The sequence below is a fragment of the Rhodamnia argentea genome, chromosome 4, assembly GCF_020921035.1.
Source record: "Rhodamnia argentea isolate NSW1041297 chromosome 4, ASM2092103v1, whole genome shotgun sequence".
In the NCBI taxonomy this organism is placed as follows: Eukaryota; Viridiplantae; Streptophyta; class Magnoliopsida; order Myrtales; family Myrtaceae; genus Rhodamnia; species Rhodamnia argentea.
This window is the reverse complement of record NC_063153.1, coordinates 17,834,982-17,855,576: the sequence shown is the minus strand read 5'-3', so window position 1 is coordinate 17,855,576 and position 20,595 is coordinate 17,834,982. Positions and strand designations below refer to the sequence as shown.

At 40.5% G+C, this 20,595-nt stretch overlaps 3 protein-coding genes and 1 long non-coding RNA gene across 10 annotated transcripts; 2 read left to right on the top strand and 2 right to left on the bottom strand.

Moving 5' to 3' along the window:
• The first annotated feature begins 683 nt into the window (after positions 1 to 683).
• On the top strand, positions 684 to 4,773 carry LOC115744473 (serine/threonine-protein kinase STY13-like). 2 transcript variants are annotated; one of them, XM_030679682.2, is made up of 3 exons: positions 684 to 963; positions 1,419 to 2,421; positions 4,141 to 4,773. In XM_030679682.2, exons 2-3 carry the CDS (start codon positions 1,511 to 1,513, stop codon positions 4,478 to 4,480), a joined length of 1,251 nt encoding a protein of 416 aa, XP_030535542.1. In that variant the 5' UTR covers positions 684 to 963; positions 1,419 to 1,510; the 3' UTR covers positions 4,481 to 4,773. The 2 variants fall into 2 exon arrangements, with proteins under 2 accessions (XP_030535542.1, XP_030535540.1); XM_030679680.2 differs by having other exon boundaries at positions 684 to 968.
• Positions 4,774 to 5,378: 605 nt separating this feature from the next.
• Positions 5,379 to 9,419, top strand: LOC115744474 (serine/threonine-protein kinase STY13-like). 2 transcript variants are annotated; one of them, XM_030679683.2, is made up of 3 exons: positions 5,379 to 5,605; positions 6,051 to 7,059; positions 8,777 to 9,419. In XM_030679683.2, exons 2-3 carry the CDS (start codon positions 6,149 to 6,151, stop codon positions 9,114 to 9,116), a joined length of 1,251 nt encoding a protein of 416 aa, XP_030535543.1. In that variant the 5' UTR covers positions 5,379 to 5,605; positions 6,051 to 6,148; the 3' UTR covers positions 9,117 to 9,419. The 2 variants fall into 2 exon arrangements, with proteins under 2 accessions (XP_030535543.1, XP_048134248.1); XM_048278291.1 differs by having other exon boundaries at positions 5,379 to 5,607; positions 6,054 to 7,059.
• Positions 7,294 to 7,666, bottom strand: LOC125314917. The gene is made up of 2 exons (XR_007198261.1): positions 7,552 to 7,666; positions 7,294 to 7,483 (listed from the first exon to the last, which is right to left on the bottom strand). It is a non-coding gene; the product is annotated as an uncharacterized LOC125314917 (long non-coding RNA).
• A 1,093-nt stretch (positions 9,420 to 10,512) lies between the features above and the next one.
• LOC115744475 (zinc finger CCCH domain-containing protein 16) lies at positions 10,513 to 18,558 on the bottom strand. 5 transcript variants are annotated; one of them, XR_007198260.1, is made up of 10 exons: positions 18,296 to 18,558; positions 17,812 to 17,977; positions 17,559 to 17,656; positions 17,358 to 17,453; positions 16,125 to 16,218; positions 13,864 to 14,078; positions 13,587 to 13,687; positions 11,727 to 11,802; positions 11,229 to 11,311; positions 10,513 to 11,185 (listed from the first exon to the last, which is right to left on the bottom strand). XR_007198260.1 is itself a non-coding variant. In XM_030679686.2 (10 exons), the coding sequence occupies exons 1-10, from the start codon at positions 18,337 to 18,339 to the stop codon at positions 11,589 to 11,591; spliced, it is 1,005 nt and encodes a 334-aa protein (XP_030535546.1). In that variant the 5' UTR covers positions 18,340 to 18,558; the 3' UTR covers positions 11,226 to 11,588. The 5 variants fall into 5 exon arrangements, 2 of the variants coding, with proteins under 2 accessions (XP_030535546.1, XP_030535547.1); XR_007198259.1 differs by lacking the exon at positions 10,513 to 11,185 and adding an exon at positions 12,257 to 12,339 and having other exon boundaries at positions 11,226 to 11,311; XM_030679686.2 differs by lacking the exon at positions 10,513 to 11,185 and adding an exon at positions 12,261 to 12,339 and having other exon boundaries at positions 11,226 to 11,624.
• Between the last annotated feature and the right edge of the window lie 2,037 nt (positions 18,559 to 20,595).

Genomic DNA, 20,595 nt, shown 5'->3' with positions numbered 1-20,595 from the left:
TTTTTTTTTCAATAATTAAACAGCCTAAGATTTTAAAAATAGAAAAATCAATAAAAAATAAAAATAAACACGAGCAGCCTGTGCCAGACCTCCCCTCCTTTTTCTATCTTTTTTTTTTTTTTTGGGTCGAACTTCACCTCCTTCGATGAATTGAACGTCAATAGTCTTCTAGTACTAGTGATTGCCTTTCGAGGTGGTCTAAACGAAAAACCCTCATTATGAGCAATCCCATTTGACAGCAATAATTGTGTGCGGCAATCGAAGTCACCACTTTTGATTGCTTAGTCGCTGTTGTCTAAAAGGTTCGTTAACATAATAAATACAATTGTAACATAAAGATTTAAAATCACATTCGAAAGTAATCGTTATGTCAATAAAATAATTGAAAAAATTTATGTCTTGTGCATAATAAAACTCATTACATTGCTCGTACTAAAAAATAACATCTCTTTTCGGAGATCATAATTTTTTTTTTCCAATTATTGCTATGTCTTATTATCTTATATAACACATCTTGCTTGAATATTTATGAAGTGAAATGTCAGCATTTTTAGATACTGCTACGGAATTGTTATGAAATTGAAGTTTTTGGGAAAAGCGATGCCACTAGGCCTGCTCGGACCGGGACTTGGAGCTGAAGAGTAATGTAATAACAAAAGGAGAAAGAAGATGAGCCAAAAAGCGAAGACCCCGAACCCGAAGGAAGACCACTGTTCCCTGCCATTGCAGCTCCTCCTCCTCTTCTTCTCGTCCTCTTCATCATCATCATCATCATCATCATCATCTTCTTCTTCTTCTTCTCTTGATCACCTCTCTCTCTCTCTCTCTCTCTCTCTAGATTCGCTCCTGTGGTTCTGGATTAGATTTGATTCGATTAGATTCGATCCGACTGAGTGAGGGGAAGTCGTAGCTGTCGACTTGTGCTTCCCTCGAATTCCCCAAGTCAAAGTGCTCTCCGTCGAGTCGAGGTAAAGCTTTCTTTTAATCAGCTTCCTGCATTGGTCGATTGCAGCTCCCTCCTTTGTTTGTTTCTTTCTTTCTTCCGTCATTTCCCTTAACATGGCTTTCCTACTCTCCGACAAATGGTCTCTTTTCAATTTCCGCTTCATTTTACTTCTGAATATGTCTTCTCTACTCCTCAATTCGGGCATGAATGAAGTTAGAGGGTCGGAATATGTGGGGGCGTACCGCTCATTTTGGAGCTTCCTTGGGATCTTCGCTCGGATTTTTGGTCTAGGTTTAGCTGCTTGGAGGACCAATTCTAGCGGTAATAAAATTTCATCGTATTCTTTAGGCCCCCAGTAGCGCCGCGATCTTTTATCACCCCAAGTGTATTGCCCGGTTTTCTCTCGATAGTCATTTGATTGATGATCTTCCCAGCGCGATGATGCTTATACTAGGGTTTGCTACTCTTGCAGGGTCTAATTACAAATGTGGACTGCCATCTGCAGTTTCATGTAGCTTATGAACTGAACAGAGGCTGAGCACCGGTACTTTTGGGGACTCAGGAATGTTGGACGGCGGTCAGAAGTTTCCTGGAATTATCGGTCTCAAGAACCATGATCACACTTATTATGATTTGTCCCAAGGATTCTATCATAAACTCAGCGAGGGTTCTAACATGTCGATAGAGAGCTTTGGAAGCCTGCAAACAAGCAATGGTGGAGGGTCTGTTGCGATGTCCATAGATAACAGCAGTGTTGACTCTAGTGATTCCCATGCTCGCATTCTGGATCACCAAGGCCTGCGACGGCGGGCCAATGATAACTATTCTGTTCAACAGAGTGAGAATCACAGAGGAGGAGTCACACATGCTTTGAGTGATGATGCATTGGCCCAAGCTCTTATGGATAACAGTTCCCCGACCTTGGGACTTGAAAATTTTGAGGAGTGGACTATCGATCTGAGGAAACTCTATATGGGTGCACCTTTTGCCCAAGGTGCTTTTGGAAAGCTATATAGAGGTACTTACAATGGCGAGGAAGTTGCCATCAAGATCTTGGAGAGGCCAGAGAATGATCCAGAAAGGGCGCAGCTGATGGAGCAACAGTTTCAGCAAGAAGTCATGATGTTGGCCACATTGAAACATCCTAACATTGTCCGATTCATTGGTGCATGCCGTAAGCCAATGGTCTGGTGCATTGTTACAGAATACGCAAAAGGAGGTTCTGTGCGGCAGTTTTTGATGAAACGGCACAATCGGGCCGTTCCATTGAAATTGGCTGTCAGGCAGGCCTTGGATGTTGCTAGGGGAATGGCGTATGTTCACGGGCTTAGTTTGATCCACAGAGACTTAAAGTCTGATAATCTACTAATTTTCTCTGATAAATCAATCAAAATTGCTGATTTCGGGGTTGCTCGAATTGAGGTCCAGACCGAAGGAATGACACCCGAGACGGGAACTTACCGTTGGATGGCCCCGTAAGATTCTTCACTGCTCAAATATGGAGCTCTAATTACTTAATGTCAAACATATTCAAGCTCGGCATGCTATGTGGGAGAAGCTTAACTTGTTTGTGCCTGATTTTTTGCTCGTTAGAACTTTCTGTTTGGTTGTCTAGAATAATTTGCTTACCACGTGTACCCAAGTATGCTTTTGCATTCTGGTGGCATTAGGAACTTGCGTAGGCTTATTCTTCATTGGATTTTACAATGTTTTTACCCTATTCCAAAGAGAAACACCTTGCCACAAACACTGCAAATTAGTCTGATTTTAGAAGAATAGAAGCAATTAGATGAACAGGTCGATTTCAGTTGGATGTATTACTACCACCGCTGCTGGAAGGCTGAAATGTCAAAGAAGGGACATCACTTAAATTGCTATATGCTCTAGCAAAAAGTTGAAAACTGTTTTGTGCTTTTATCTAATGAGTCACCTTTGGAACTTTTCACCTTTCCTTCCCCCTCGCCTCCCACTATTTGTTCCAACAGACATTAACTAGTCCTTTATGCATGGAGTGACATTCAAAGGAGCAAATGCCTTAGGCCAATTCATATATCAGTAGCTCTAATTCTTGATCTTCAGCTCAAATGTCATGGACAAGATTAATAATCAGTCACTGGATGGGTTTGCTTGCAAAATTGACCCTTTCTGTGAGAAGATTGCGATTTATCAGGTTATGCTGTCACAGCGAACCCTAGACTTCCCTAAGATAATGCGACCCAATCTGGTTTTTCCCCCCGTGGCTTATTCTTCTATTTTGCAATGGATTTGGTGAGGCTAACATCTTAATTAGAATTTTCAGGGTCTGACTATGGGGGTGTTTTGGATTTGTATCTTCAATTCCTAGTGTTAATCCGGTATGATTTGGACTGTTGGTTCTCCTTTCAATTCTTGTTACTTAATTTAAATCTGTTTTTGTTCCATCTCCATTCAACATGTGTGTTTACAAGTAGACGATTGAACACGTTGTGGACCCTCTCGCCTCTGCCAAGTGGCTTTCGATACGTGCTATGTAGTTGGCCGCATTGTCTATTTGGCCTTATAAGATGTCATGTTTTCTATAGCTGGTAGGGCATGGCACCCTATTTTCTGTTAGAATTAGAATACTTGCTTGTAGTAGGAAGTTCCTATGACAATAGGAACTGTGGAGTGGTTTCCAATGGTTGTGCAGTGTTAGCGTGATATCAATTGAAGTAGGGAAATAGGGATGAAGACAACAAAAAGTGGAATGCTCTTCCCATCATATTAATCGGGATATAATCAATGTGTTTGTTATCTTACTAGTTACCGTCTGTTTCTGGCCATCTGCAATCTTCGAGGCCAACCCAGGCGACAATTAGAACACTCTCTTGCTGAAAATGATGTGTTGACATTATTGAAATTGAAAGAAAGGGACTCAAAGGCCCTGTTGGGCTTCATATGGTTATTCTTGCATCCAGCAGGTCTTGTACTGAATTCTGTAGATTACACAAGCTGGATTTTTTCGGTCATAGACCCAGATATCGTGTTTTAATGGTGCGATGACGAGCTTCTGCATATCTAGTCAAATTTGTGATGTCGAGAGAGCTAATAAGAAGCACCAATTAGCTTTCAGGGTTGCGAAAATCTTTTTGTGTATGTTCCAGTCTTGAAACTATCCGAATTTCTGTCTGTCTATCCTCAGCTGCATTTCTGTACCTCTTCCTATATTCATGCAGGGAGATGATCCAGCACAGGCCCTACACTCAGAAAGTGGATGTATATAGTTTTGGAATCGTCCTGTGGGAACTAATCACAGGAATGCTCCCCTTCCAAAACATGACCGCCGTGCAGGCGGCATTTGCAGTTGTCAACAAAGGTGTCCGCCCAATCATCCCCGGAGATTGTCTACCCATTCTCAGCGACATTATGACTAGATGCTGGGATGCCAACCCAGATGTCAGGCCTCCTTTCGCTGAAGTAGTGAGAATGCTTGAGAATGCAGAGACTGAAATCATGACGACTGTTCGCAAGGCTCGCTTCAGGTGTTGCATTACCCAGCCAATGACTATGGAGTGATTCGAGTTATGGGGAAATAAGGCCATGGCGACATACATGATACAAGGGCTTGAAGAAGAAGAAGAAGAAGAGGAAGAGGAAGAGGAAGAGGGGTTGTGACGGGAGTTCAAACCCAGGTCTAAGTAGAATTAATTGTAGTGGAAGAAGGTATTAAATGTGTGTATACTTGCGTTCTTGGCTTATACGTCACTTAACTGCTTTGATTATGCTATGTACACTTGATTCAGTACTCTCTCTCTTTCTTATTTTATTTTTCATTGTTACCCAAATATGCCAGTTTCTCGGTTTTACGACTTCTCATGCATATATATATAACAAATGATAGAGCTTTCGATTCGGCCAACTTTAAAAGGCGAATGATTTAGAAAAATTTCAAGTTAGTCATATGCGAATAGAAAAGGAAAATTGGAGGTGGGAATTTATTCCCAACAAAAAACTAATTGGTTGATCCCAAAAATCAGTTTCGGGAGGATGTCGAAAAATTAATATGTCTCATTGCCTTGGATATTTTCGGATCATTCGACAGCAATGTGTGTGTGTGTGTTTGTTTGTTTTTTTTCTAACGTAAACAAATGAAATGAATCCCTTTTTTTTTTTTATTTAATAAAAATGTTAATCGAATCATGTGTTTATGGGTCCGAGGATGAAAATCGAAGTCCGAACAGCGGACGAAGGGGTGCGAATGGGCTTGGGGCTTTTAAGCAAAAGGAGGCCCGGCCCAGTGAGCGAGCTGGTGATCGACTGCCTTGCCACGTGGGAGTTGGGAGTGGTGTGGGGGGTGGGAGGGAGGGAAAGGGTAAAGTGTGAGTGCTCACACGATAGGCCTGCTCGGTCGGACCGGGACTCCAAGAGGGAGCCAAGGGTAAATAACAACAAAGAAGCAAAAGCGGAGATGAGCCAAAAAGCGAAGACCCGAAGACCACTGTTTCTTGCCATTGCAGCTTCTTCTTCTTCTTCTTCCTCTTCTCTTTGATCACCATCTCTTTCCTTTTCCCTCAAAATTCGCTGTGGCTTTTGGGCTAGATCAGATTCGATCAGATTCCGGCGTGTGAAGGCAGTCCTACTTCTCCTCCACTTGTCCTTCATCCAATTGCCCAAAGTCAAAGTGGTCTCCCCCCACCGCCCAGGTATGCTCTCCTTCAATCCGCTTGCTCCTCCTCGAGGGGCCGTCGATTTGCAGCTCCCCCTCTTTTGTTTCCTTTGTCTCTACTGTTAATTTGCCTGATTACGCCTTTTCACTCTCCTTAAAATTCGCTCCCGCTTCTCCTATTTCGTCCCTTCATTCTATTTCTGGATATGTTCGCATATCGGGCACAAGTTGAGTTAAGAGGATCGAACTTTCTAGGGCGTGCTGCTTCTCTCGGCGCTTCCTTGGGTTCTTCACGTCCGATTTTTACTCTAGATTTAGCTCTTTCGTAGGACCAATTAGTTTCATCGTATGTTTTCGCACCAGCAGCTGCGCTAGCCCTTGTTGCACCAAGCCTATTGCCCCGTCTTCCCTCGATAAAATCTTGCGATGGGTGAGATTCAATCGGCAAGATGATGCTGAAAAATGGGTTTGCTACTCTTGCAGGGTTTCATTACTACTGTGGACTGACATCTCCAGTTATAAATTGCTTATGAACTGAACTGAGGCTGAGAGCCTGTGCTTTTTTTGGGACTTTGGAAATGTTGGAGGCCGGCCAGAAGTTTCCTGGGATTATTGGTCTGAAGAACCATGACAACAATTTCTATGATTCGTCCCAAGCCTTTTATCACAAACTCAGCGAGGGTTCCAACATGTCCATAGAGAGTTTTGGAAGCCTCCAAACAAGCAATGGTGGAGGGTCTGTTGCGATGTCCATAGATAACAGCAGTGTCGACTCTAGTGATTCCCATACTCGCATTCTGAATCACCAAGGCCTGCGACGGCGTGCCAATGACAACTATTCTGTTGCCCAGAGTGTGAATCACAGAGGAAGAGTCACGCATGCTTTGAGTGATGATGCATTGGCCCAAGCTCTTATGGATAACAGTTCTCCAACCTTGGGACTTGAAAATTTTGACGAGTGGACTATCGATCTGAGGAAACTCAATATGGGTGCACCTTTTGCGCAAGGGGCTTTTGGAAAGCTCTACAGAGGTACTTACAATGGCGAGGAAGTTGCCATCAAGATCTTGGAGAGGCCAGAGAATGATCCAGAAAGGGCGCAGCTGATGGAGCAGCAGTTTCAGCAAGAAGTCATGATGTTGGCCACATTGAAGCATCCTAATATTGTCCGATTCATTGGTGCATGCCGTAAGCCAATGGTCTGGTGCATTGTTACAGAATATGCAAAAGGAGGTTCAGTTCGGCAGTTTTTGATGAAACGGCACAATAGGTCCGTTCCGTTGAAATTGGCTGTTAGACAGGCCTTGGATGTTGCTAAGGGAATGGAGTACGTTCACGGGCTTGGTTTGATCCACAGAGATTTAAAATCTGACAATCTCCTAATTTTTTCTGATAAATCAATCAAGATTGCTGATTTTGGGGTTGCTCGAATTGAGGTCCAGACCGAAGGAATGACCCCCGAGACAGGGACTTACCGTTGGATGGCCCCGTAAGATTACTCACTACTGTTCTCTTCAGTGTTGATCATATTTAAACTCAGAATGTCATGCGGGAGAAGCTTTAACTTGTTTGTTCCTATCTCTTGCTCATTAAAACTTTCTGTGGTTGTCTTGAAGAAATTGATACTTCACTATGCTTTTGCGTTCTGGAGGCATTGGCACTTGCATAGTAGAGTTATTCTTCAATTTCTGAATTTGCCTTGTGTTTGGTTGGTTGGTTGTTCTTAGATGAAACTCCCAAAGAAAATTTCCTCCCAGCAAATGTTATAAATTAGCTTTTGTTAGGAATATACACGATTAAAAGAACATTTCAAATGCCAATTTGATGTTTTCCTCCCGACTGCCGATGGAAGGCTGAAAGTCAAAGAAGGGGCATTAACTAAATTGCTTTATGCTCTAGCAAAAAGTTAAAAACTGTTTTGTCCTTTTATCTAATGATTCTTCTCTGGAGCCTTTCACCTTTCCTTCTCCTTGCCTCCCACTTGTTGAAATAAATAGTCCTTTATGCACAAAGTGACATTGAAAGGAACAAATGCCTTAGTTAGGCCGATTCCTATATAGGAGTTTTAAGAGTAGCTCTAATTCTTGATCTCTAGCTAAAATGTTATGTATGTGATGAACAATCAGTTGCTGGATGGGTTTGCTTGCAAAGTTGACCCTTCTGCGAGAAGATTGTGATTTATCAGGTTATGCTGAGTTGGCCACCAAATACCAGACTAGACTTCCCAAAGATGGTGCAACCTGACCTGGTTTTTTTACCCTGGCTTATTCTTCTATTGTGCATTTGATTTGGCTAACATCTGACTTAAAACTTTTGCAGTGCAGACTGTGAGGGTGTTTAATTGGAGTTGGATTTGTATTTCAATTCCTTATGTTAGTTTGGGGTGATTGGGACCACTTGGCCTTATTTTTTTTTTCCCTTTTGTTACTTAATTTGAACACATTTTCATTGCATCTCAGTTCAATATTGGTCTGTAAGTAGGCGACCGAGTATGTTGTGGATCCTCACACCTCAACCATGTGGCTTGCAAGATGTGCCATTTAGCTGGCCACATCTCTATTTGGCAATGTCATACTTTCTTTAGTGGTGGGCATGTTACCCTTTTTGTGTGTTAGAAATAGAATACTAGTATGTCATGGGAACGGTGGATTGGCGACATTCATTTTGTATACTGTTAGCATGAGTTCAATTGAAGTTTGGAAGTAAGGATGAAGATGACAGAAACCGGAATTTGCTACCCCATCATATTAATCGTGATATAGTTGATGTATTTGTTATCTTACTCGCTACTGTTTGTTCCTGGTCATCTGCGACTTTCAAGGCAGACCTAGTTGACCAAGTAAAACTCATCTTGCTGGAGAGGACATAATGTCATTGTACAATTGTAGGAAAGGGACTGAGAAGGCCCTATCGGGCTTGATATGGCTATTGTTGCATCCAACATGTTACTGTACTGTATCCTGTAACTGACACAAGCTGGCTTTTTTGGGTCATAGACCCAGTTGTTATCTTTCAATGTTGCAATGACAAGAGATTCTCCATATATTATTCAAATTTTCCAATCTCGGGAGAGCTAATAATAGAAAACATCATCAAAGTAGCTTTCTGGGTTGTGAGAAATCCTCTTTATATGTTCCAGTCTTCATATTCTCCAATTCTGCCTGTCTATCCTTGATTGCATTTCTTTACTTCTTATATTTGTGCAGAGAGATGATCCAGCACAGGCCCTACACACAGAAAGTGGATGTATACAGTTTTGGCATCGTCTTGTGGGAGCTAATCACAGGAATGCTTCCCTTCCAAAACATGACGGCTGTGCAGGCAGCTTTTGCCGTGGTCAACAAAGGTGTCCGTCCAATCATCCCCACAGATTGTCTACCGATTCTCAGTGACATCATGACTAGATGCTGGGATGCCAACCCAGATGTCAGGCCTCCTTTCACTGAAGTTGTGAGAATGCTTGAGAATGCAGAGACTGAAATCCTGACCACTGTTCGCAAAGCTCGCTTCAGGTGTTGCATGACCCAACCAATGACTATGGATTGATTTGAGTTCTCAGGAAATAAGCCATGGCGACACACATGATACAAGGTCTTGAAGAAGAAGAGGGATTCTGACGAGAAAGTTCTATTTAAATCGTCTGCCTAGTGGGTTTCTTGTGATAAGGGAAAATCTATTGACTATATCAGTGGAAAAACGTGAATGTCGGGTAATACTTGTTTTTTGGTTGTAGTCGATGAAGGTGTTAAATGTGTGTATACTTGTGTTCTTTGCTTATACGTCACCGTGACTGTTAATTATGCTGTGTACACTTGATTGAGGAGTCTATTTGACTTTTACTAGTGTCTCGGTTTTCCAGTGCCCAATCCAAATTCAGTGGCATGATATTCATGTTACCGCCAGTTGCGTCCTCTTTTTTTCTGGTGACTGACACAACCAGGACTGTGAAAAATAGTAAAGCAACTTAATAGTGCTGAATAGAATTTTCACAAGGATCACAAGAACAGTTGCTTATAAGAGTGGTGTGGGAATCGCAAGAGGTGCTTTCAGATTTTCCTGGACGAAGGGGAGGAGGTGGTGCATTCATGCACAAGAAGCCTACTATCTGTTGTGGCTCTTAACCAGAAAGACCCATCACCTATGGAGCATGTTGATTTGTATATTCTTGTCCATATATTCGGAGTCAAGTTTTTAAGTATTCTCTCATTTCTTCGAAAGCTATTGTTGTTCTTGTTCCTCTAGCCACTCTCAAGAAATCTGATATCTATTAATGTAGGAAAACTTACCCACCGCAGAGCTGTCAAATATTATTTTCCGTGGAAATTTTGAATCAGGGCATTGATATGATGGTTAGCTCAGTAGATGCTTTCTTGTAGCTCTGCCTTTTGAGTTCCTTTTTTGTCTAGTAGCTACGCAAGTGGTAGAAGCGGTACTATTAATTCTGTGCTAAGTGCTCAGCCCGCTCAGGGCTTGGAAGAACCATATCAAATAGAATGAATACATTTGGATTCATTATTCGATTCCAGTGTTAATCAGCATGTAATGCTATTTCGTATAATTTTTCAACTGTGTTAGTTGGAAGTACGTGAAAAAGTGGGATTATCATTATCTTATCAGCCATGGTTTTTATTTTGTAGCGACTCCAGTTATGTGTGGCAATTGTCTATGGAGAGATTTAGTGAGCAGGGTAGGAATTGAGTCATGAAAGCACTTTAGTTGACATAGTTTTCATAGTGGGATTTCCAGTACTACTCTCATATGTCTTACCTTGGTCTTATGCCTAGTTCACCTTACCTGGTTGATTACTCTTGTTTTCGTTAATCATATGAACTCATGGTACACATTTATGCCTATCATTCATCAATCTAAATCAATCTAGTTCTCCATTTAAGTTCAGTTGGTATCATTTTGGTACTCAACTACGCCTACACCAAAAGAACAATTGATAGAGCTCGCTAGAACGTTAGATAACTTCAGTGATGAAGCAATCTTCTGACAAGAGAAGGTTCTCAAGATATCAGACATTGGAAACGAGATGGTCCTTCACCAATATCAATTTTTCATCTCATTGTATAAAACAACACTTGCGGGTGGGCAAGAAGAGGCTTCAATGGTGATTTTTGATGCTGTGGCCATAGTAGTAGCGGAGGATATCGGTGTCCTTGTCGTCAACCGTGGGGTTCTAAGTACAACTCCGTCACTTTGAGCCACTTCGAAGTGTAGGTATGACATTCACGGCTTTAACCCGGGTGGTGATGGGTTGTGCGGCGGAAGTCATGTCCATAGATCTGGCGAAGGAGCTTTTGGGGGCCCCAGCCGATGGGTGAGGTACATTTGGTACGATAACAATACTTTGACCTGCTCCTCCTAAGATTGCTTCTACTGGATGGATGGTGGGTGGTGTTGCCGTTTTGCTTTCTAGTTGCCGCCTCGCACATATGAGCTCAACTGGTTCTTATCTGTTCTCTATTTTAATACACTTCATCCACCAGTAAGACCTTACGTGAAAATTCAATCGTTGCTTAGTAGCACTTTACAAAACAATTTGTTTGACAATGGGTAATTCAAGTTAATTATTATAACATACCTATATAACTCCGCTCTTCGTTACATGGGTGATTGATTGGTCGAGATTAAAAATCACGGGGCTCTAGCAGGAGAAAGAATATCCCATAAACTCAGCTGTATCACACTTGACATCATCCATTCAATCATATATCCTCTTCCCTTTCCTCAATAACCTAATAATCGAATGCGAAAACTTAAAACAGGAAACACAAATCCATGGTTTCCACCAAAAATGATACTAAACATTATGGAAAAACTCCCCTCAAAACATTGCGGAATCCCCATGGATGCCTCATCCCAACACCACAAGCAAATCTGATCTTTAATCATTTTAACCTACCAAGCCGCTTGAAATACTGAAGCAAAAGATAATAAAAGGTTGGCTGGACTCTATCTGCATTAAAAGAAAAAAACAAATGACAGCCATGCCTATAATCTGAATATGGCCTTCTAAATGAATGTGTCGGGAGGCGCCTCTTCAGGAATCTGTTTGATAGAGAAAGAGAAAGGTCAAAATAAAACTAAAACCAACCATCTACGAAGTATTTAACAGTTTTATGTTGCTATCATGTGACCCGAATCTTTTACCTCTCCAGGGCTCCATTTCTCTTTCAGCCAAACAATGGCATCTCTTGATTCATGCCCACTCTGATGCACATTATTTCTGAAGGATGAAGACCAGAGATTTGTAAGAAAATCTCACAAATCCGCAATGTTCAATAGGCAATCATTAGAAGTCACTTTCGGTAGAGTCCTTTTAACTGAACAAAACAAATGTAAATTACCAATGTGAATCATGTCAAAGATCTTATATATGTAAATTACATGTTGAGTTTACAAACAATTAAGCAGAGCTGATGCATCATTTAACACCACCTAAATGAATGAAGAGATCAACTTATCCTGACTGAGTCAAAACAGTTGCACATCAGAAAAATTACATAACTGTTACAGCTTATCAACTTAACCTTTTCTTGTTTGGCCAAAATCAACTGAACTAGTTCACCAGTGAGATCGTTCCAACAAAGGCTATAACCGGAGTCTAAAGATTATGGTATAGTACTGATAAATAAGATGGAGTTAGTATAAAACAAATGAAACAAGGATTCTCAGTATACTTACTTTTGTTGATCATGAACAGCTTTTTGTCCAACAACAATGCTAAAATTGTTGTTTGTTGAATTCGACATTTGTTGTGACACTGTTTATGCACACAAGGAGTCAGTTCCAGCAATAATCAGCCACCATTGTTAAAGCTACATATTCTGATAAGAACTTCCATAAAATGTTCAAGTTGGCAGGACTATGGCTAAAACTCAATACCCATGCAACACTAATAATCCACGCAAGTTCATTATTCGTATAACTAGATCACATGCGAGTTAGATTACTGCCAGTTATTCATTACAAAGGCTATGTGGACGACGTTCACGAGGAGGTATCAGAGTTCCACTGTCTTTTTTTTTTCTAGGCTGGCTGGGGAGGAGGGAGGAAGGTTTTTTTTTTTTGTTTGGCCCGGGGGGGAGAGGGGGGAGAGGGGGAAGAAAGTGGCTAAGAATTTAAGTGATTCTGTAAATGAGCTGATTCTGCAGCAGAGTGATGATAAGATAGTTTTGACTAAAACAAGCTTCTACACATGAAATATTGATTAATCCAAAGAAAGGGCCTTGATCAAAATCCAATTTCCTTGCAACAGACCAAATTGGGAGGGCCAAACTAGACTGATCCTGACTAGGTTCATCACCAGAGGAATTGCCTCTGAATCTCAGATATCTCAGGATGATGGAACTAATTGATCGGGCTGAAGGACATCTTTCTAGAGAGCTGGAAAGCAAATTTGATTGGTGGTGCCTCTTTAGGCTGGTGATTATACCTTAGGAAAAGTGACAAGCTTCGCTGGTAAGATAGACAGCACAACCTCGACAAAATTTCCGGAATCTGACAATGTCAACAGATCTACAATGCAAAGTCTCTAAGGGAGGGAGCAAAAGAGAGAGAGAGAGGACCTGCCCCTAAGATTTGCAGATAGAATAAGCTTAGGGAGCCCACACAATTCCTTTCAAGGTATCAATTTTGCCAAGTCATATGTTTCTGAGAGTCAATGGAATCACAAATTCCAATGATATCACTAAATTATCTAATATTGTGTCACCTTCAAGTCCTGAAAGTGTCATCTAAGATTCTTAAAAATCTAGAAAACCTTTAAAGTGAAGTATCACCAAATGTCCCTTGATGCTCAAGATCTGAGGACAAAATACATCTTATTATCTCCAGAACCAACTACTACGTTCAAGAACTGACTCGACCCCAGATTGCTAAGGCTTTGATCGGAAATGAGTTGCCATTGTTTGACACAACAAATCACAGAAGAAAAAACCAATTCTTTGTCCCCATCCTATAGCTGCGTTAGGAGAATAGAAGAACAGTCTCTCATAAAAGAACCTGTACCTCCAGAGGGCAAATAACTTTGTCCAAATGCACTTGCAGTCTGCTGCAAAGTTGAAGAAGAACTTAGACTCCCCGAAGCAGTGTTTGAAGGCACATAGGGACTGGAGGGGAGCAACAGGTCAGTACAAGAACTCAAGTCGAGCATTGACACAGGATTTACAAGAACCAGTAGAATACACTCATCTTTTTGCAACTGATATCCATTTAATACTTTAAAGAGGAAGTCAGATATTGCCTCCCATGACTACCTAACAGAGTGGAACAGGAAGATCCTTGCCTTGATCCCCCAGCACTAGATGACGCATGGAGCACACCAAAATTCAAGGCCACAGATTGGCCAGTATTTTGAGCTGATAATGAGAATGTATTTGCCCCAAAACCAAGGCGTGCGCTTTGGCTAGCAGTTGAGGACGGTGAAGCCACATACGGGCTGCGAAGCAAATTCTCAAACTCAGATAATTTGATGTTAAGTGCATTCCTCTCCCTCTCGACCTGTAGAGAGAGATCTGCTCAGTCATCATGGCAGCAATGGAATGAAAATAGCATATTTCTAGAACAAATCAGTAAATTTCTTGTGATGGTTTTCTCTTACACCCTTAAAATTGACAAATTGAACAAAACCACAGCAGCACTCCAGTTTCAGCCCTCTCATGAATGTCATAACCTATTTCTTAAAGCATGAGCAAGTTAGCTAAGTCACAGGCTGTAGCTTCTAAATGGTCATGGATGCCAAGTAGCTACTTTTGTCAAGTCAGTCCACACAGCAAGTCATCAATATATGTGAAAATAGCACATCTAGAGTTTTAAGGTAAAATAGAAATACTTGTTTCCCACCACGGCATCACCATCTCTCACATATACAAGAAACCATAACAGCCTTTAGCATCAGCGCTAGCTTAGCTTGTCAATTGAATCCACTACTATAGCAATATTGATGTAGGGGGAAAAGTTCAATCTCATACTTATAGCTTCTCGAAATGATAAAAAACAGTCTTTTGTTCATGATTTTTAATAGAACATCGTGTATCCTTACAATAAAATGATTCATTCAAAGAAATCAAGCATCATTTCTTTGGATGGCAATGAAGGGGTGAAAAAGCAGAAAGTAACCACCTTTTGAAATTGAAAAAGTCAAAAGTTAGGTTCATCCATCATACGTCTACTGACAAAATTTAAATAAGATATTCAGCACTTCAAAAGGCAAACTCATCCTTGTTGGAATTGGACAAAGGACATGATCTAACAATTACCATAGGAAGTGCCAGATATACATTACAACACACACACACACACACAAAAATGGTGAATAAATATAGATTTACTATTAGAGTTATAACCACCAATTTTCACAAATGCGGAGAGCAGTCATATCAATCGGTCAACCACGAAGCTATCATACATAGCTATCAAAGCATTTCCTTCACAAAGAGATGCCTTCAAATGTCTAATTTTGTCTCTCGCCCATGCCAGCAACCAAATTTTCAACCCTTCAATGTTAAATACTAATGAGCTTGAGTTGTTCATATTAAGTTTCTTTATTTGCATAAGTAAAAGCAAAGTTTAAGAGAAAGAGAACTGCTTCAGGACATCAAGAATACTCAAAGAACAGAAAGCATGAAAGAAATGAGTTCACAACTAGGACACTTTTTAAGCAACCTAATTAGATACTTACTTCAATATCTTCCACAGAGTACCACATGAATGCATCATCAAATTTGGGAGACAAGCTTTTTTGGTTTTGGTAACACTATTAATGTTGCCAAGATAGTATTAGAAAGATAAATAGTTGAGCTAGGTAGCGTTCAGTGGTTGCCATTCGTAGCAAATAAATGATTTTATTTTGAAGGCAAAGCATAATTTTATCAAAGTAAAGTCGGATGGGAGCCTCCCATATACAAAAACTTGAGAATGAAAGACTAATTGTATAATTCCCAACCGTCTTAAAGCTGAAAGAATCCCAAGACAGTACTTCTTCTTGAAAAGCTCTCATGTTGTTTCTTTTGAAATGAGCCTAAAAAAGATGTGAGTAATCGTCTTGACAATTTGCTTCTTCCCTGAGCACGAGTAGATAGCTTTCCATGTCCAAAGTTCCTCTTGTACCGTTCTAATTGCAACCCACCTCACCCCTAATGGTGTGAAAACTGTAGTCCAAATCTGTCTGATTCATCTATAATCTAACAGCAGATGATGGGTCACACTCTTTCCACCATTCTGACAGAAGAAATCCAGCTACCAACACTTTTCCTCTCTTTCAAAGATGATCTGTTCGTACAAATAGGTCACCTAAATTGACTGTTGAAATATTGATTGGTCACTAATAAAATTTCAAAGTTGATAACCTACTCATGAACTTGACACTGGTTACTTCATAAGTCTGTTGGTACTTTACTAACAAGTAATAGGCTAAACAGCATGTTGGTCATCTCATCTCCACTAATGCGGTTTGAAAAATTACTATTATGTATTTACCAAATCAAGGACACTAGAAGCACTAGAATTCTGTAGTACAATGATGAAATGAGGCAGTCAACTTCTTACAATTGACTGCAAGCTCAACCCGCGTTTAGCATCATCATATGCCGCAGCCCGCAATTCTTCATAGCTAATGTCACCACTAATATCACACGGAGCACTGCAGGAGACAATTGTCCTGAACTGTGAGTCAAAGCAACTGTCTTTTTGAATTTTATGCAATAACATGTTTATTCACCAGATCACGTTCCACAAAGTAAATCCAAAAAAGCAGCCACACTGCTTGCAATATGCAGAAAATTAAAGTAAATAAGCACCTTTTGATGTCAAGATTACATCTTTAATTTGGCCATTAACCGGAAAACCTTGACTCTAGATGCTTTTCCAAGTTTGCTTCCAACAAAAAAACATACAAGCAATATACTAACCTCCCATTACCCGTTTGTCAACCTAGACATTTGATGCATACGTGGATGTTGACCTGCCGCTAATGTGATATCAACAGATGATAGAATCGGACACTGCATATCTAGAAAGCACATCTTCTTATTGGATACCTAAACCACCTTAAAGAACTTTCACTTATTTTATTCTTAACTAGCCATAAAAATGTTTTCTCGAACATATATCTTTCCAGTGAAGCTTTTTCTCTTTTCCTTTTCCTGAGCACATGCATGTTGATAACCTTGACTTTCCTGGATGCTGTGGTACTTAACACAAGCAATACCAGGTACAAGCCATACCATGACAGTTCAAAAGAACTGACCCTTGAGCTCTGCGACAGTCCTAAGTTGCGCTAGTCATAGGCTTTGCACTGTGTGGGTGACAAATCTATCAATATTTCCATCTCTTTAGGAAATGGATCTATGATGCTGGAAGCCTGCAATCATTCACTACTTAGTAATTCCAGGCATACTTAGCACTGCATCATTCAGCCTCTTCCTTCAGAGAATTGCGTAGATCCCATTAATCTAGTTTTACCACTCCCTAGCAAACTCCCCCATTGTGCTAGAAGGAAGCTCCCTGACAAAGAGGTGATCCCGTGTATAGGCAGAAAATTTAACTAGCTCTCGCCAGCATAAAGCACATTGTGTTGAAACTTGAAACCACTTCTTGACAGCAAAATTGCCAGCCATGATTAAAAATTGTGAAAATTAGGATTTGGTGACACCAAAACTAAATCGACCAAGACACCACTATTCTGCATTAAGCGCAAGCTCACGCAACACATGCATATAAATATGTATAACAACAAACGTTTACTAAAATTTATCTGAGGGGTGTTACAGATAAACATACTATTTGCAATGACCATAACATGTAAGCTTCCATGACGGTCTTTCATGCTCAAAATCTTCAACAATTACTCGTTTGCAGGACTCCGGATCTGTGCATCTTCTCAACAAGGAGCAAATAATTAGGCACGACTTCTCAAATCAGGAAAAAGTTGGACGTAGTTATCAAGCTGCTTGGAGGGACTACAATTAGCAAAGGACTTACTTGTGATTTCCCGATTGACTATGATTATCAGAGTGATGTGATGGAGTGACGGAAGCATTCGAAATAGGAGAGAAGCGAGTCCACTTATTTTCGAATGGCTGAATCAGATATGAGATAGATGTTAGAATGATTCCAGGATCTCGAAACCGAAAGGTGAAATTATCAATACTTGTAATATAAACGGAATCTTCATTGGAACTGGCCAGAGATATCTTAACCAACTCTATTTTCAACTGTACAAAGGGGAAAGAACCTTAAACTGGTTATGCTTCGACGCAAAGTCAGCAGCTGCTCTTGGCTGAGAGCTACTCTGAACACCAAATCCAAAAGGATTGGGCTTTTGTTGTTGGTTTGAGCCACTAGGCCGGAACTGCTGCTGAGTTTCATGGAGAAATTTACACCTTTCGCCGTACTGACAGCTGCAAGAATTCAAATTAACATCCGAGATGAAGAGAAGTGGAGGAAAAGGCATACAACTTTAAACTGTAAACTTCACAAGGTACATCCATCTCAAATCCAAATCACAAATGGATTAGTTTTTCATGGTAGAACACTTACCTGGAGAACCATCTTAAATCCAAGTACGGAAAAGCGATAGGTTTTTTGCGCTACTGGGCAAATTCCATTGTCAAGGAGATAGAATACGAGATAGATGGTACTCAACTCAACAGGGATTGACAAGCACAACACAACCGAGCAACAAAATCATCAATCAATCGATCAGTAAAGTAACAAACCTTCCGCGCAGAAAATTTCTGCACAATTCTTTCTTTAGAGGCATCTTTCCCCAAAACCAATCAGCGCTGTAATCAAATTGGGGGGTTCAGGCAGGTCTGGCTTGTCCGCCCTCAGCCCTCACACTCCACCGTGAAGCAAGCGAAAGCACCTCCCTTAACGAGTTCCATTGACATCTTAGCTGAGGAACGGCTCGGACTATATTGCCCCGTGGGGTATTTTGGTGGAGCTGTGCTACTGCTGACTGGACTCCCCCAATGTCGGTCTGTTGTTGACTGAATGGGACGGAACCGACGGTTGTCTCCGGGCGACTTCCAATTTCCAAAACAATCAATTCGGTTCCGGCTCCCCGTGCGAAACCGGACCAGTAATTTTTATTTTTATTTTTTCGTAATTTTATTCCGGTAAATTTATCACGTGTATTGGTTTCGTGTTTTTGGTGATCTAAAAATTAATTTGGGGTAAATTTATCATATGTATCGGTTTGAGGTTTTTCACAATATTAACCCTCAACATGAAAGGCTTTTTTTATTTTATTTTATGTATAGTTTCTTTTGTCGGAACTTAGGGGATTTTTTGCGGTTTTGACGGCGTTTGGGGTATTTAGGATATTTCGATTATCCAAGAGATTCTTTGAAGGCCTTTTGTTGATGAATTATTAAGATCGTGTTTAGTCGTCTGGATTTCTAGTCATGAATGGAGTATGTACATTATATGATAAGAAATTCAAGATAAGCAGAGGTAAAACACTCCCGAGATTGACTTTGTTTTGTTGAAAGATTGGAATGCTTTAGGAATTATTCGGTGATGAGTTTTGATGAATGAGTCATTTATTGAGTAGAGCTTTGGGCCATCCGAATTCGAGCACGACGTTGACCGAGCGGACATGGTAGAACCGGGGGTCTTAATTTGAAGTTGAATCCTTTGAGAACGACTCACTGGCCTTATTTGTTATCTTGTTGAGTGAGTAAATAAGTGCTAAACAATCGATTTATTCAGCATCTTTTCATAATTTGAAGATGTACTCATGCATGTTGTCTAAGAGAGGTACCTTGAAAGTTAATGATTAACCTCGAGTTCTTCATAATATGTCGAGACCCCTTTTGAATGTTGAAAATGTTCAACTGATTAACGAACGAGGGGCATGATATGATATCGCGCCAAGAATTGATTAAAAGATGAGGTAGTGGAGATACCCGGCTTTGCGGCCAAAGACCCCGGCTTGGTGCCATCGGAGGGGCGGTAATGGTTGACGGTCACCACCACTGGAGAGACGGTCCTACACAACGAAGAGGCTGCCTGACGTAGAGGAGAGGTGATGGTTGTGGGACAAACCCGATTCTCCTTGTGTCTACTCTCTTGAGAAATCTTGCCTAAGTTTTTACCACCCTTCTCTAGATTTATTTTTCTGGGTTATATTTTCATTTATCCTATCCTAGACAACTACCAAACACATGATATTACAAAACATATCCTTTTTTTTTTATCCACGACAACCAAATGTAGCTTAAGGGCTTTACATTTGATAGTTACGATAAAAGTCAGGATAATCTAAATATTATATCATCCTGTGTTTGCTTGTTGTCCAATACTAAATAAGATCATATATAAGAGATATAATCAAAATAAAAAAATTCCCATATTTGGGGGAGGGGGTGTGGAATAGATGTTATTAGGATACGGGTGGGTTTGGTTCAATTTTCCAAAGGGGTTTTAGGCCTCCAAAGTCCCTTGAAAAAAAAAAAAGAGGTGTTTGGCAATCACTTTTGAGATTCTATTGGCCAAATGCTAGCATTGGAAAAGCTAAAAGCCCAAGCCAGGTGGAGACTTGCCTTAGGCATTCAGTATTTTTGGAATGAAGAGGGTGTCTGACAATTTGCACTTGCTTTTCATACGAATAGCTTGGCATATGAGTTAGAATCCTCCACTTCTATCGTCACAAAGGAATTGAATTTGAATCCATGCCAAGAAAAATCTCAACCACGCACCATCACAAATATATGTTAAGATTTTTCTTGTGATCAAATTTGCCTCCTCACACTCAACTCCTTTCCATGCGGAAGAAGTTTGAAGAACAAAAACAAGAATTGGATAAAAATGTACGGCTCCATTAAGATCCATTTGTAGATTCATTGGCGGATGAATGAGGGTAAAACCTCAACCGATTTTGAAGTTGACAAAACGATCCATGATCTCTTAAATCTGAGTTAATGCATTGAAATACTAATTTTACAAATTGTCCATGGGTGTGGAATCACTACAAAAAAAAAAAAAAAACAGATTTAGCCACCAAAAATTTGCG